This window comes from Neolamprologus brichardi, chromosome 20 (assembly GCF_056152115.1).
Source record: "Neolamprologus brichardi isolate AB-2024 chromosome 20, ASM5615211v1, whole genome shotgun sequence".
NCBI lineage: Eukaryota > Metazoa > Chordata > Actinopteri > Cichliformes > Cichlidae > Neolamprologus > Neolamprologus brichardi.
The window spans coordinates 18,734,352-18,747,593 of NC_142123.1; the positions used below are offsets into that span (position 1 = coordinate 18,734,352).

General features: G+C 42.7%; 2 protein-coding genes across 2 annotated transcripts; one reads left to right on the forward strand and one right to left on the reverse strand.

The window, feature by feature from the left end:
• The first annotated feature begins 999 nt into the window (after nt 1-999).
• Nucleotides 1,000-8,800, forward strand: gmeb2 (glucocorticoid modulatory element binding protein 2). The gene is made up of 10 exons (XM_006804289.3): nt 1,000-1,266; nt 1,709-1,871; nt 2,366-2,445; nt 2,661-2,785; nt 2,860-2,963; nt 5,523-5,680; nt 6,267-6,335; nt 6,432-6,569; nt 6,672-6,794; nt 6,918-8,800. The coding sequence occupies exons 2-10, from the start codon at nt 1,729-1,731 to the stop codon at nt 7,529-7,531; spliced, it is 1,554 nt and encodes a 517-aa protein (XP_006804352.1). The 5' UTR covers nt 1,000-1,266; nt 1,709-1,728; the 3' UTR covers nt 7,532-8,800.
• A 1,989-nt stretch (nt 8,801-10,789) lies between these two features.
• On the reverse strand, nt 10,790-12,411 carry pdyn (prodynorphin). The gene is made up of 3 exons (XM_006804288.3): nt 12,274-12,411; nt 11,864-11,987; nt 10,790-11,536 (listed from the first exon to the last, which is right to left on the reverse strand). The coding sequence occupies exons 1-3, from the start codon at nt 12,330-12,332 to the stop codon at nt 10,970-10,972; spliced, it is 750 nt and encodes a 249-aa protein (XP_006804351.2). The 5' UTR covers nt 12,333-12,411; the 3' UTR covers nt 10,790-10,969.
• Between the last annotated feature and the right edge of the window lie 831 nt (nt 12,412-13,242).

Sequence of the window (13,242 nt, forward strand, 5' to 3'; positions counted from 1 at the left end):
ACTTATAGAAACTTAGTAAATATAGAAACATGTAAAAAGTCTGGATAGCTTTCTTATTTTTTAACTCAGAGATGGTTTTAATGTAATGCTCCTAAGAGAGAACCTTAGGAATGGAGCAATCACTGAACAGAAAATACAACACACACACACACACACACACACGCACGCACGCACGCACGCACGCACACACGCACGCACGCACGCACGCACACACACGCACGCACGCACGCACGCACACGCACGCACGCACACACACACGCACGCACGCACGCACGCACACACGCACACACGCACGCGCGCACGCACACACACACACACACACACACGCACGCACGCACACACACACACACACACGCACGCACACACGCGCACGCACGCACGCACACACACACACACACACACACAGACATTTGGACAGCAACAGGACATTCTGCACAAGTTGTGAAGTTAAAAGACTTGAAATGGCTGATAGGACAGCAAAGGAAACCACAAAGAGTCTTTCAGCTGATCTCGCCAAACAGACTCTGTTAGGACAAGGATGAAGGGCATAACACGACAAGGAATATAGGAAAGATGGTGAAAGCACTGAAAGGAAGATATGAAGGGACAGTGCTTTTACAAAATTCAAAGGAAAACAGAGAAACGAGAAGCACAAGAAAGAACAGCAGAGAGGAGACAGTCATATCTGGACTTAGACTAAACAGAAAAATACCACACAGGAAAATGTGTCTGCAGTGGAGAACAATAGAACATGTTTTATTGCAATGCTGGAAATATGAGGGTATGCATAGACAACTGATCCAAAAACGGAAATGAAACTGTACCTTATTGATTTATTTATAAAGAACTGAAGACGTGAAAACTATCAGGCTATATTTCATTTTTAAGACAGCCTAATTTGTTAGGTAGCTTCTGTTTTTTGTATTTTGTGGCATTTCAGCCTCCACACCAATCGAGGGCAGTAATGTACCATCTGGGAGCGCCAACCACCAAGAAAAATAACAAACGAAGAAGAACTATACAGAAAACTATTCATGCTAGCTGGGTACGAGCAGGAAATCTTAATTGTATTTGTTTTCAAATTTAGGCTTCAGAAATCTTAAAAATAGAGCGACAGTGTTCTGTATGAAGACGAAAAGAGACGGATATCAGCAGCTTTATATTTTGACAGTAATTTACTGGAATAGGTTCAGATTTACTAGATAGCATCCTTTCTGTCGGGACGACACCAACACACCGTTTTCAACATTACGTCCCAAGGCCAAGGTAAGCTTATTCAGCTCCCTCTATAATACTCTAATCTGCGGGAGCGTCGTTACATTCTGTTCGATCAGGCCAAGAAAGCAAACACGTTCAGTTCATTTCAATATGTTAGTTAGTTTGTTGCAAACAAATTCAAACCCCAACAATTTAATTCCGTCACAAAACAGTGATGTCTCCTGTAGTTTTTCAGTGTAGACAAAGTACACACTAGATGCTGTCATTGTTTACTACAGCTAGCAGCCATTTAGCCCCCGTATACAGTTACGGACGCTCTGCAGTCATTCCCAGTATTACTGGAATAATTCCGCACATTCCCACCCTTCTCTGAACTATGGTGTGTTTTTGCTATAGTCAGGAGATCATTTATTCTAATTATTCTAAAAATCTTTTACAACATTATACAATCAGTAACATCTGTCCACCCCCTGCTGTCACCTGGCTGTAGGTGAGCTCCTCCGAGTCTTCATGGCTTCGTCAGAGGTAAACATGCAGGAAATGAATGAGGTTGTGATCGTCACCATACCGGAGTCGGGGAGCGAGGACCTCCCCTCTGTGGCAGAGGAGGATAAAGCAGTGCTGGTGACTGCAGAGTTGACCCCTCAGACCGGGTAACACATACTCACTGCACATGGCCTTGTGGTCAAAATGTAAAATAAATGTGAAGGGGCAAATTTACTGAAAGATATAAGATGAGTAATAGTGAGATAGAAATGCAAAACTGCTATAAAGAGATACAGAGACACAAACAGGTCCAAAGATGAGCAAGATGTCAACAAAAACACAAAATAAAAATATGCAAAAGTGCACGTTACAAAGAAATGACACAAACAAAGAAATGTAAAATCACTCAACATGTACAAAAATGGAAAATAAATAAAATAAAATGACTGTCATACAAAGTGAGAGAGATACAACATTAGAAATAAACTCAAACAACTGTAATAAGATGCAGAATAGCTACATAAAGAACAGAAATACTGTAGGTGGTCTGCCAACTCCAGTTACTTGACAGTCATATATATACAAAATAACATATTGTACATGAAATCACGTACAGCAGATGTACTGATATGCAGAAGTTTGCTGTTTTTTCCCCCCTCAGGGAGAATGTCCTCACAGTAGCACCAATGGAAGCAGAGGCCATCAGAGCAGATTCACTGGCAAAGGAAGACGCAGTCATTGGTAATTTGAACTGAACTTTTCTTTATTAGCTTCAGCTGGATTTATTTTTCTTGTTTTCAACTTTGTTTGCATAATTTTCTGTAAAGAATAAACTGCCGTGCCATTTTTCACTCTTCTGAATTTTTCAGAAGTAAATAAAAGAACGTGTAAGTGATGGTTTACTTTACAGTTTACTCAGTGTCCTTATGAAGATGTGTGCATCTCTGTCTTTGCAGTGAAATTAAGTGAAGAGGTGGATGTGGAAGCTGACGTGTTCTACCCAATCACATGTGGAGACGTCAAAGCCACTCTGATCTGGAAGAAATTCGTCTGCCCTGGGATAAATGTGAAATGTGTCCAGGTACACAGTCGTTTTTAAAGCACTTAGCTTGTCCTGAATCTACACTGACTTGTTTTTCTTTCCCCTCTGATCAGTTCAATGAGCAGCTCATCAGCCCAAAGGAGTTTGTGTGTTTAGCAGGGAAATCCACTCTGAAGGACTGGAAGAGAGCTATCCGACTCAATGGCACCATGCTCAGGTCTGGACTTGTTATTAATAGACAGTAACTGTAGTGGATACAAACCCCACTGTGCAGTATGTTTTTCAACACAATGTAATTTGAGAGAATCCAGTATTTAACCTTTTCAGAGTGCTTGTGTGCAGGACTTCTTATAGCTGCCTTCATCAGACTTGATCGTGTTACATTGTGTGTTAGTTTGCGATCTCAAATCAGCCTTTTGTACTGTTGTCACCTCGCTGGGCGGGCGGGTGCCGTGGACACCTAAGTTTGTGAATGCAGTAATTGGAAAACGAGGCGACGTAGGAGCTTCAAATTGACGGCATAGGTGATTTCACTAAAAATTGTGCACAGGTTTGAATCTCAACACACCCACTGGTCGGACATGTTGACGCTTACATATGAAAGATCCAGCCAGGATCTGGCCTGATGGCTCGATTTCCCCCCGATATTTAAAATCTTTCACACAAGTTAGCCATCATATAATTCCTTCCAGCGTGGGCTGTAATATGATGAGTTTGTCTCAGGTGTAATATGAGAGTATTTAGGTAAAATGAATGCTGCTTGAAATCATGTGGCATCACTGAGCGGCTTAAACTTCCTCTCACTCTCATAACTGGGTTCAACCCATACAAAGGCTAAGTCTCTTTACTCCACCTTTAACATCATCATTTCTTCTGCAAAACTTTGACTTTAATAATAATAATAAAAATAATAATAATAATAGACTTTATTTGAGGGTGCCTTTAAAAAGCCAAGGTCACCTTACAAAGAACAACATTAATAAAAGGAGCAATAGTCATAAAATACATAAAATAAGTTAAAATTGCAAAACAGAACTTGACAACAGATAAAATCAGCACTAACGCGAATAAGCCAGTTTGAACAGATGAGTTTGGAGCTGTGACTTAAATACAGGAAGAGAGCTTATATTTCTAATGGCTGGAGGAAGAGAGTTCCAGAGCCGAGGAGCAGAGCTGAAGGCTCTGTTCCCCGGAGTGATCAGACGTGAGGACGGAACAGTAAGATGAATAGCAGATGAGGATCTGAGAGGGCGGGAAACAGTGGTGATATGGAGCAGGTCACACAAATAGGAAGGAGCAGATTTATGGATACACTTGTACGTGAGAAGTACGATTTTAAAGTTTATCCTTCTATGGGCAACCAGTGAAGCTGCTGAAGAACTGGGGTAATATGAGCTCTTGACGGAGTACAAATTAGAAGTTGGAGTTTATGAAGGGACCTTTTAGGGAGACCAAATAAGAGGGAATTGCAGTAATCAGTACGGGACGTAATAAGACTATGGACAAGGATGGCAGCAGCATGGGTAGGAGGGAAGGGGCGGAGTCGCTTAATATTATGTAAGTGGAAGTATGCAGACCGGGTTATGTAATTAATGTGAGACTGGAATGAAAGAGTATTATCAAGTATGACACCCAAACTTAACCTGAGGGGAGGGAAGGGTGGGAGAACGTTCAATGTTAATGGAAAAACTGTGGGATTTGGTTAATAGAGGCCGTGCCAATGAGTAAAACTTCAGTTTTATTACTGTTAAGTTTAAGAAAATTGGAGGAGAACCAGGATCTAATCTCGATGAGACAGTTTGAGAGGGAGGTAGGTGGGAGGGATGAATTGGGTTTAGAATAAATGTAGAGCTGGGTGTCATCAGCATAACAGGGAAAATGTATATTATATTTTCAGAATATATGTCCAAGAGAGAGCATGTAAATAATGAATAAAAGAGGCCCTAATACTGAACCCTGGGGCACACCAGCAGAAACAGGATAGAGACTTGAAGAGCGTGATTTAAATTGGATAAACTGAGTGCGGTCTGAGAGATACGAGGCTATCCAAGCAGGGGGGGAGGGGCGTGGTATGTGGGGATATTGTGAGAAATGGTATCAAACGCTGTCAAGAAGAATGAGGATATATAGGAGACCAGAATCAGCTGCCATCAGAAGGTCATTGGTAATCCAGAAGACAGGCTTTAACTAACACAGTGGAAGAGGGTCAAGGTGACAGGTGAACGATGTAGATTTTTTAAATAAGATTAGATACATCAGTTATGGAGGGAAGAGTAAAGCTTGAAAATAACTGTGAGGAAACAGTGGGGGAAACAGGAAGTCTACTTCAGAGTCAGACGCTCCTGCAGAGTTAAGTTGACGGTAGATATCTGAGATTTTACGAGTGAAAAAAGAGACAAGTCGGCTTGTTGTTCCCGACAGCAACCAGTAGAGGGCCTGGTGGTCTCACAGTCTCGGGTGCGATGCATTAAAAAAGAACTTTTTCATTCAAACTAGTAATTTAAATTGTTTAAATTTCCCTTTTTTTGTGTGCATATCTTCTTCCCTCCCCTGTTTGCATTTAATTTATTCATAAACTTGTAGAGAATCCCACGTTCTCTGGTTATTTATTTATTGTCTATACTTAAACTCTCCCCTAGATATTCTTTTGGCCTTTGGTTTGCATTGTAACTTATTTTCAGCATGTTTTGCGTCACGATGGCACTCTTCTGTCAGACATGATAGACAGTTACAGCAAATTGTGCCTAACAGCCTTTCATCATATTTAATTTCACAGGAAGATCATGGACTCTGGTGAACTGGACTTCTATCACCACACAAAGGTCTGCTCCAACACCTGCCGCAGTACTAAAATAGACCTGGTGGGAACTAAAGTGTCCATCAGCACTGATTCATCAGACGATGTGATTCCTGCCACGCCTTCATCAGCTGATTGTAAGTCCTTTTACAAAATGATTTGGTGCAAATCAAATACACTACATAAAAATAATGACTGTGATGAAGCAAAAATAAACACTTTTAAACAGTAAAAATTAACAAATTCTGTACACTATACTGAAAACAAAAATAACTTTGCAGAGGAGTGCGTTACATCTCCGTGTGCAGGTTTGCAAACACGATGAGGTCAGAATCATGAAGATTAATCAGTAATCTTTTGCATTAGCCTCACTTAATGTAATGCTGCCAACACAGATTTTAGGTTCGGCTTTGGCCCCATGTATGAGTGTGAGCACAGTTTTAAGAGCTTTTTAAAACCTTCATCCAGCAGTATAGTCACAGGCAAACAGAAAACCTGACTTGTTATTTCCAAGCTAGTTTTAGTGAAGACTGGGAAAACATGTTACCTGTGAAAAATCCCATTTGGCAGTAATTCAGTCACAGTGTGAGTGACTTTGCATCCAGGAGTACGTCATTGTTATAAATAAATATAAAGTGAAGCCAACGCGCAGCACAGATGAGTGGAGCTTCTGAACCAGCACCACAGTCTGCACTGCAACCACGTGTGCCGTCTCTGTTGTAGTGAATGGAGCTGCAGCATCTTTTCCAGAGGTGATGGAGGAAGCTTCAGGCTGGGTCACAGCCATTGGAGGTGATCAACAACCTACATACACACAGACATCATCAAGTGGAGTCACTTGACTCAGAGAGGTAATCATGTTATTGATGTGTGTGTTTGTGTACACAGAGGACTCCATTGCGTTCTGGCGTGCGGTGAAGGAGGCAGGGCTGCTGGAAGAGGTGGTAGAGGACTTCCAGAATGAGCTGCAGGAGGTGCTGAAGGGGCTGCAGGAGAGAGTGTGTGACCCACCGCTGCAGGTCAAAGGTTAGAAACACACACAGGTGTAGGTCGGTTAGTCACATGCCACAGACAACTAATAAAAATACAGATCGTGAAATGACGCAGCGTGACTGCTCTGTTTCTCAGATGCTGTTTTACTCAACAACATAGTGCAGAACTTTGGAATGCTGGACCTTGTGAAAAAGGTTCTGGCAAGTCACAAGAGCCAGATGGACCGTTACAGAGAGCAGTACACTCGCAGCTTAGCCGGTCAGTGCAGAATCCTAAGTGGTCTTTCTTGTGCTTGTGATTTGTGTAACTTTGTAGAAATGACTGCATTCTGCATGAAGGAGTAACAGCAATCTTGTGGTACTTCACTGTCTCCCCCTGTAGCCCTGGAGCAGCAGTGTGATGAGCACAGGAAGCGAGCCAAGGAGCTGAAGAGCAAATCGCAGCACCTCAACAACGTCCTGATGACCCTCACGCCGGTGCCTGCGCCTCCCGGGCCCAAGCGTCCCCGGCTGACGCGTGCTGTCTCCGGTCCTGCCTCAGTCAATGCTGCACCCACCCAGATCACCCTGCCTCTTAGCCAGCTGACCAGCCTCCCACTGGGGAAGGTGCTGACCGTGGCAGGAGCCCAGCCCAGCACCAATGTTGGCGCGTACACCCTCCTGACCTCCTCGCTCTCTGGGTCAGAGCTTTCAGCTGATGGCTCTAACTTGACAGTTTTGTCCACCGCTGCCGGTCAGGAAGGGGCAGCTGGGGCCAGCAGCCAAGCAGCCTCCGGGGCCTTTGTTAAGTTGGTGGGACCTCAGTTCCAGCTGGTGACGCTGCAGGGTCTGGCCACCACACAGGGCGCCGCTGTCCAACAGCAGGTTGGCACCATCAGTGTTGTCGACGCCTTGGCAGCCACTGCCGACGATTCCGAGGAGGCAAACCAGCTAGATGATGATGATAAAGGTCAGCCAGAGCAGGTTAAAGAGGAAGACGGGAACCAGCAGCAGTGAAATACAGCCTGGCTGTTTGCTCCCTCGGCTGGCTTCTGATTGGTTTCAGTTTGGAGTGGACTGAAGGTGGAGGTGAAGGCCTATGAACCCTTTGACTTTTCCACACCATTTCATGCATTTCAAGACATCCATAGATCTCCATTAGAAACTGAACAGGTGTTGTGACTGTATATTTCATCTGTAATAAAATATGTATCACGTCTGTCTGTTTATTCCACACAGGAAGATTGTTTAGTTTGATAATAAATGCTTGTTTTTTTTAAAGAAAAGTTCAGGACTTGAGGATTTTTGTAAAACGTATTTTTATAAAAAAGAGTGAAGGGATTTTTGAATTGTCCCGACCTTGGACGACTGTTTGCTGTGATGTTACTGGCTTCATAGATTCTAAATTCACTTGGATTATAAAACACTGTTAATGTACTGGGTCTTATATCGTTCTTTTCTATTCTACTTGAAAACTCAAAGCACTTTGTACAACATGCTTTATGCTTTTCTGTCTAACATTCATCCTCTGACACATGCATCCGATAGCATGTTGGGATTTAGCTCCACCAACCTTCCAGTAGATGACCTGCTCCACCTCCTGTTCTTGGGATGCTTTGGGACACTGGGTGTGGTCAGGAGAACACTTTAAAATGGGGTAAAAAAACATTTATGTGAAGCTTAACCAGTACATGACTTATGCTGGCTGGAGTATGTATCATGAACTCAGCATTAAAATGTAAATTACAAAAAAATTGTGTTATTTATACTTCACATTGAGAAAAGCAAATGTGCAGGTATTTAATTGATTGTTACTCTTGTTGCATTAAAGTTTTGGGACCCTACTTTGCATTAAAAGCTTTATTCTCCCCCAGAACATGACGTTTATGAGTAAATCCTTCAGCTTTATAAGCAAAGCAGCAGATTACAGCAGTCATTCCAAGCTTGGACACGAGCCCCAGTCATCGGATGGTTGGTGGAAGAACTCTTAACTAGAAGAGATCTGCAGCAGGTTCTTTAGTTTTTGCATTTGCACACTTACATATTTCAAGTCAGAACAAATGTTAATATTAGAAAATAGTCTTCTGTTATGAGAAAAAAGTAATTGCACTGTAAACCCAAGAGCTGGTTGTGTTACCCTTGACAGAGCAATCAACTAAATGACTGGCACTGAGTCATTCACATTACTGTGGAGCAACATTGGTCTGTTTTTCTTTGCAGAATTGTTCTAATTCATCCACACTGAAGGGTTTCTTTCATGAATCACTTGTTTAAGGTCATGCAATTTATTCACTTTCCCTCTGGGGTTAATAAAGTTTCTCTGATTCTGATGCAAGTCTGAGTTTTGATTAAAGCAGTGTAAAACTTTTGTTTTTTTTGGCATTCAGAGGTGGACGTGCTGCATAACACAAATGTGCTCGAGCTCCAGGGTACAAACTGATGGCTGGACTTTTTCTGATCAAGAGCAGAATTCACTGTTATCAGTTACAGAAAGTCATCCAGGAGCTGAAGCAGCAAAGCGACCCCAGACTATCACACTACCAGTACCATGTTTGACCGGTTAGTATAGTATAAATGGGACTCAAACCTTCTCATTGGTGCACAGGATATTTTCCCTAAAGTCTTGGATCATCAGGATGCTCTTTGGCCAACTGTGATTTTCATCGTGGAACTCTCCAGGATGCCATTTTTGTCCAGTCTCTTTCTTTCTGTTGGATCATGAACTCTGACCTCCACTGGGCCAAGTGATACCTGCAGTTCTTTAGATGTTGTTCTGGCTTGTTTTATAACCTCCCAGATGATTTGTCTATGCACTCAGAGTAATTTTGGTAGAACAGCCACTCCTGGGAAGTTTCACCACTGTTCCAAGTTTTCTCCATCTGTGAGATTGGTGAACCACAAATGAATCTCACTAAAGTTTGCTGGAGCTCCAAATCTGTACAAATGGCTTTGTGATGCTTTCCAGGATGGCACATGTCAGTTACTTTGTCCATCCAATCACCTATCAGAGTCACAGGAGGGCTAAAACATTTCCCAGCTACCACAGGACGAGAAGCGGGTTATCTTTGTCTAGTCTTTGTTTGATCATTTGTCTGCGTATCTTTTTACATGGGCAGCAGGTGGCCTGGTGGGTCGCACTGTTGCCTCACAGTAAAAAGATCCTGAGTGTGACTCCACCTTTCTCCCCCTGTTATCTCCGGGCACTCTGGCTTCCTCCCACAGTCCAAAGACATGCAGTCAGTGGGGTTCGGTTAGTTCCTCTCAGGAAAAAAGGTTTTGAACCTCCTGATCAGCTGAACCCCTTTTCTGTGGATTTTTCCTGTACCTTTGTGGGTTTCCTACAGACACTCCTGGCTTCATCCCACAGCTGTTTAGTTCAACTTGTCATTGTAAATTAGCCATGTACATGAGAATTATACAGTGAAGGAGATATGCTAAAGCTGGTAGTGTAAATAATTTGTTCAGTAAGAATAGAAAAATGTCAAACGAGTCTATTTCTATTTTTTTCTTCTGCTTTTTTTCTTTATAATAAGAAAAGGAATTAATAAAATCTGCATATTCTCCTGTGGTGCAGAAATGAGCTAATTCATACACATTCATTCATCGTGAATGACGCCTTTATTATTAAAGTGCTTTAACTCCTGTTCTGGGGGAAGACTTCTGACTCTTGCCCACACCGTGGCGCAACAGCATCCTGTTTTAATGACTTCACAGATTCATCAGTTTTCTGTCTCAGGATCAAATTCTTGGCATCTGCGCTCCTGTTATATTCATCCTGTAAAACTGCTTATCTATATTTTGGAAAACTTGGGAAAATGTGTAACAACAACAACAACAATAATAATAACCTAATATAATAATAATAAATATTCAGGTTGTGTAAAATTTAGTTGGCATTTAGATTCTGTAAAGTGTCAAAGTACAGTCCGCAGACAGCAGCGGACTGATGAGTTGGCCTTGATTTTTGGTGTCGTTAGAAGTAAACAGAATTATTTTCATTGTTTGTTAATATTAATTATATATATTGTTTTTAAAAATTAACGTAAGTATCTATTATGTCAAGTATTATTTTGAATAATAAAACGGGAACATTGACACAAACCCTACATCGTTTTACTGGGAAATTCAAAATGAGGACAAAAACAACCAGCCTGAGAGTGCAAACAACTGCCGCAACAAGAGAAACAACAACGTAAAATTGTTAAATCGCCTTCAAAGCGAACACCGCGCCATATCGTCCTGTGTGCAAAAAATCAAATACATTTAAAAAGAGGGTGAATTTATTTATGATTTTATTAAACAAGCATTTATTGAAGGAAAGGCGATGATGCAAATTACACAAATGTTACACAGAAGGCAGCCGAATCTAGGCGAGCTCAGCAGGCATATGATACTTCAATTATGGCATTTCAAGTAAACCTGTGCAAGTTCCTTTGAGTTCTCCTACGACTGTGTCTATAGGGTCAGCTCGTCATAGGAGAAATAGGGCTCCTCCACTGAGCGCATAGAGATTTTGAAGTGACGGCGCAGAAACCCTCCGTAGCGCTTGTCCCACTTCAGGTTGTTCAACTTTGGTCGGACTCTCCTCATGAAGCCTCCGTAGCGCTTCTGCAGCTCCTCGGGCTCCTGCTCCTCCTGCTCCACGGAGCTACTTCTCTTTGACTTTGGACCGAATTTCCGTAAAAAGCCGCCGTAACGTTTAACATAACCACGGAGGATGTGATCCTCTGGAGTGTCGTCTGCCTGCTCCGCTGTATCTGCGTCTCTATCTTCCAGCTTCTTCAAAAAAAGCTCATATTTCTTGGGCAGCGAGGCACCTTTCAGGATGTAATTGTCGCGCCACGGAGAGGAGAATATTTTGTTCTTGTTCTTGTCGATCCTCTTGATGAAGCCGCCGTAGCGTTTGACCAGATCTGCCTGCTGGCTCTCCTCCTCCTCCGCAGCCTCATCTTGGCTGAAGTCGGCCAACCGCGGAGCCTGGCTGCAGCTCTCCAGCTGGCCCTCACAATCGGCGCTGCACGACTGCAGGACACAGACAAGATCGGGAAACCAGGGGACATCAGCAGGGCACACTATACCTGAACGCACGTTACATTTCCCACTTGTGAGTTATGTTTGTGGTAAAGCTCGGCGGCTGCGCCTTACTATCCAGTCAAACGGGAAATTTCAAAACTATATATACACACAGGCTACTGCATATTCCAAGATTTTATTAATGGTTTTGCCTGATTTTTAACTCCAAGATTTAGATGATTACAGTTAGAATAACACACTGAAGAATTTTCTATCATTTTGGATCAGCAACAAGATTATGAAGTCATCTTAAATTTCCCTTTTGAACTTTCTTACCAGGCTGCTGTAAGCGTCATCGGGGCTAAGGATTTGCTGCGCGCATTTCTGACACTGTGAAGAACAATCTGTGTGGATGCAGGGCGGCAAGCTCAGCATCAGCACCAGGACATACCACTCCATTCTTCAAAAACATCCAGACACACACACACACACACACACACACACACACACACACACACACACACACACACACACACACACACACACACACAGAGTCAGTGAGGGGAGAGAAACACCACATCAAATGTTTCACCAGACTGGAATTAAAGAAATTACTGAAACTGAGAATCACGTTAGCGGAGAGCGCACGTATCTGCACGTTTTTTTTTTATGTTCCTTCGTCTATTTGTTATCATTACCAATAAAATGTTCTCTAGTTTAAAGTTTGAGAGAAAGAAAAAGTGTACCTCAGGAATCGGACCGATACTTCCAGCCTTGTTAAGAGTCGCAGAGGCACATCTACCATGAAACTGCTCGCTGTCCGCCCTCCGACACCCGTTTCTCTAGCGCGTCTTGGCGTCTATCTTTTTATCACTGGAGATTTGGCTGTGTCATCAGAACAGCTTCTATAATCGGACCAATAGGAGGGAAATATACTGCGTAAATAAACGCACTGCCTCCCCGCTTCAGGAGTTTTAACAACGCCCACACAGAGACAGGAGTAGCAGCGCGGTTCATCCCATCAGCACATCGTTATTGTCATCATTCCATCTCTGAAGTGACCAAACCCCTGGCTGTAAATCATACTGACATCAATAAGAAAATGATTTTTCTTTTTCAGTGGAACACCATATACCTGAACTGAACAGGAAATGGATCCAAAAGTGACCATTGTGCGTCAAAACAGAGCTTTTCACTCAGCGGCAAATCTTCTGGGGTTCTAGGCACATAAGGCCCCTCCAGGTTCACTGCCATTGTCTTATGTAAATAATCAGACACCACCACCGTCAAAACAACGCCCTATTAACATTTTACGCTGCTCAAAAAAAAATTAAAGGAACAATTTAATTAAAAAAAAATCATGCTGGGTATCTAGACTCATATGGACTGGGCACAAAAGGATGCCACATTGTTGGATGGATCTGAGGGCTGAATTCAAAGACACCCTGAAAATCAAAGTGAAAAAAGGATATGGCATGCTAGTTCAGTTTGCCAAAAATGACTGCGGGTACTCAAAAGGGTCCTTAATAGTTTTTATGTCCCCCATGTTCTTGTTTGTATGCCTCCTAATGAACTGGCGGATGGTATCCTGGGGGATCACTGAGCTCCTGAAGTGCAACCTGGTGCCAGAGGATGGACATGAACATAATGTCCCAGAGGTGTTCTTATAGATAGGTCAGGCGACCATGGGGGCCAGTCACTGGTACCTGCTCCTT

What these genes read in the sequence shown, in the direction of transcription:
- gmeb2 (XM_006804289.3), top strand. Translation starts at nt 1,729, where the DNA reads ATGGCTTCGTCAGAGGTAAACATGCAGGAAATGAATGAGGTTGTGATC. An exon ending in TAAATGTGAAATGTGTCCAG is followed by an intron (nt 2,786 to 2,859) that starts GTACACAGTCGT and finishes CCCTCTGATCAG; the next exon opens with TTCAATGAGCAGCTCATCAG. An exon ending in CCCACCGCTGCAGGTCAAAG is followed by an intron (nt 6,570 to 6,671) that starts GTTAGAAACACA and finishes TCTGTTTCTCAG; the next exon opens with ATGCTGTTTTACTCAACAAC.
- pdyn (XM_006804288.3), bottom strand. Translation starts at nt 12,332, where the DNA reads ATGGTAGATGTGCCTCTGCGACTCTTAACAAGGCTGGAAGTATCGGTC. An exon ending in GTATCGGTCCGATTCCTGAG is followed by an intron (nt 11,988 to 12,273) that starts GTACACTTTTTC and finishes ATGTTTTTGAAG; the next exon opens with AATGGAGTGGTATGTCCTGG. An exon ending in ATGACGCTTACAGCAGCCTG is followed by an intron (nt 11,537 to 11,863) that starts GTAAGAAAGTTC and finishes TGTGTCCTGCAG; the next exon opens with TCGTGCAGCGCCGATTGTGA.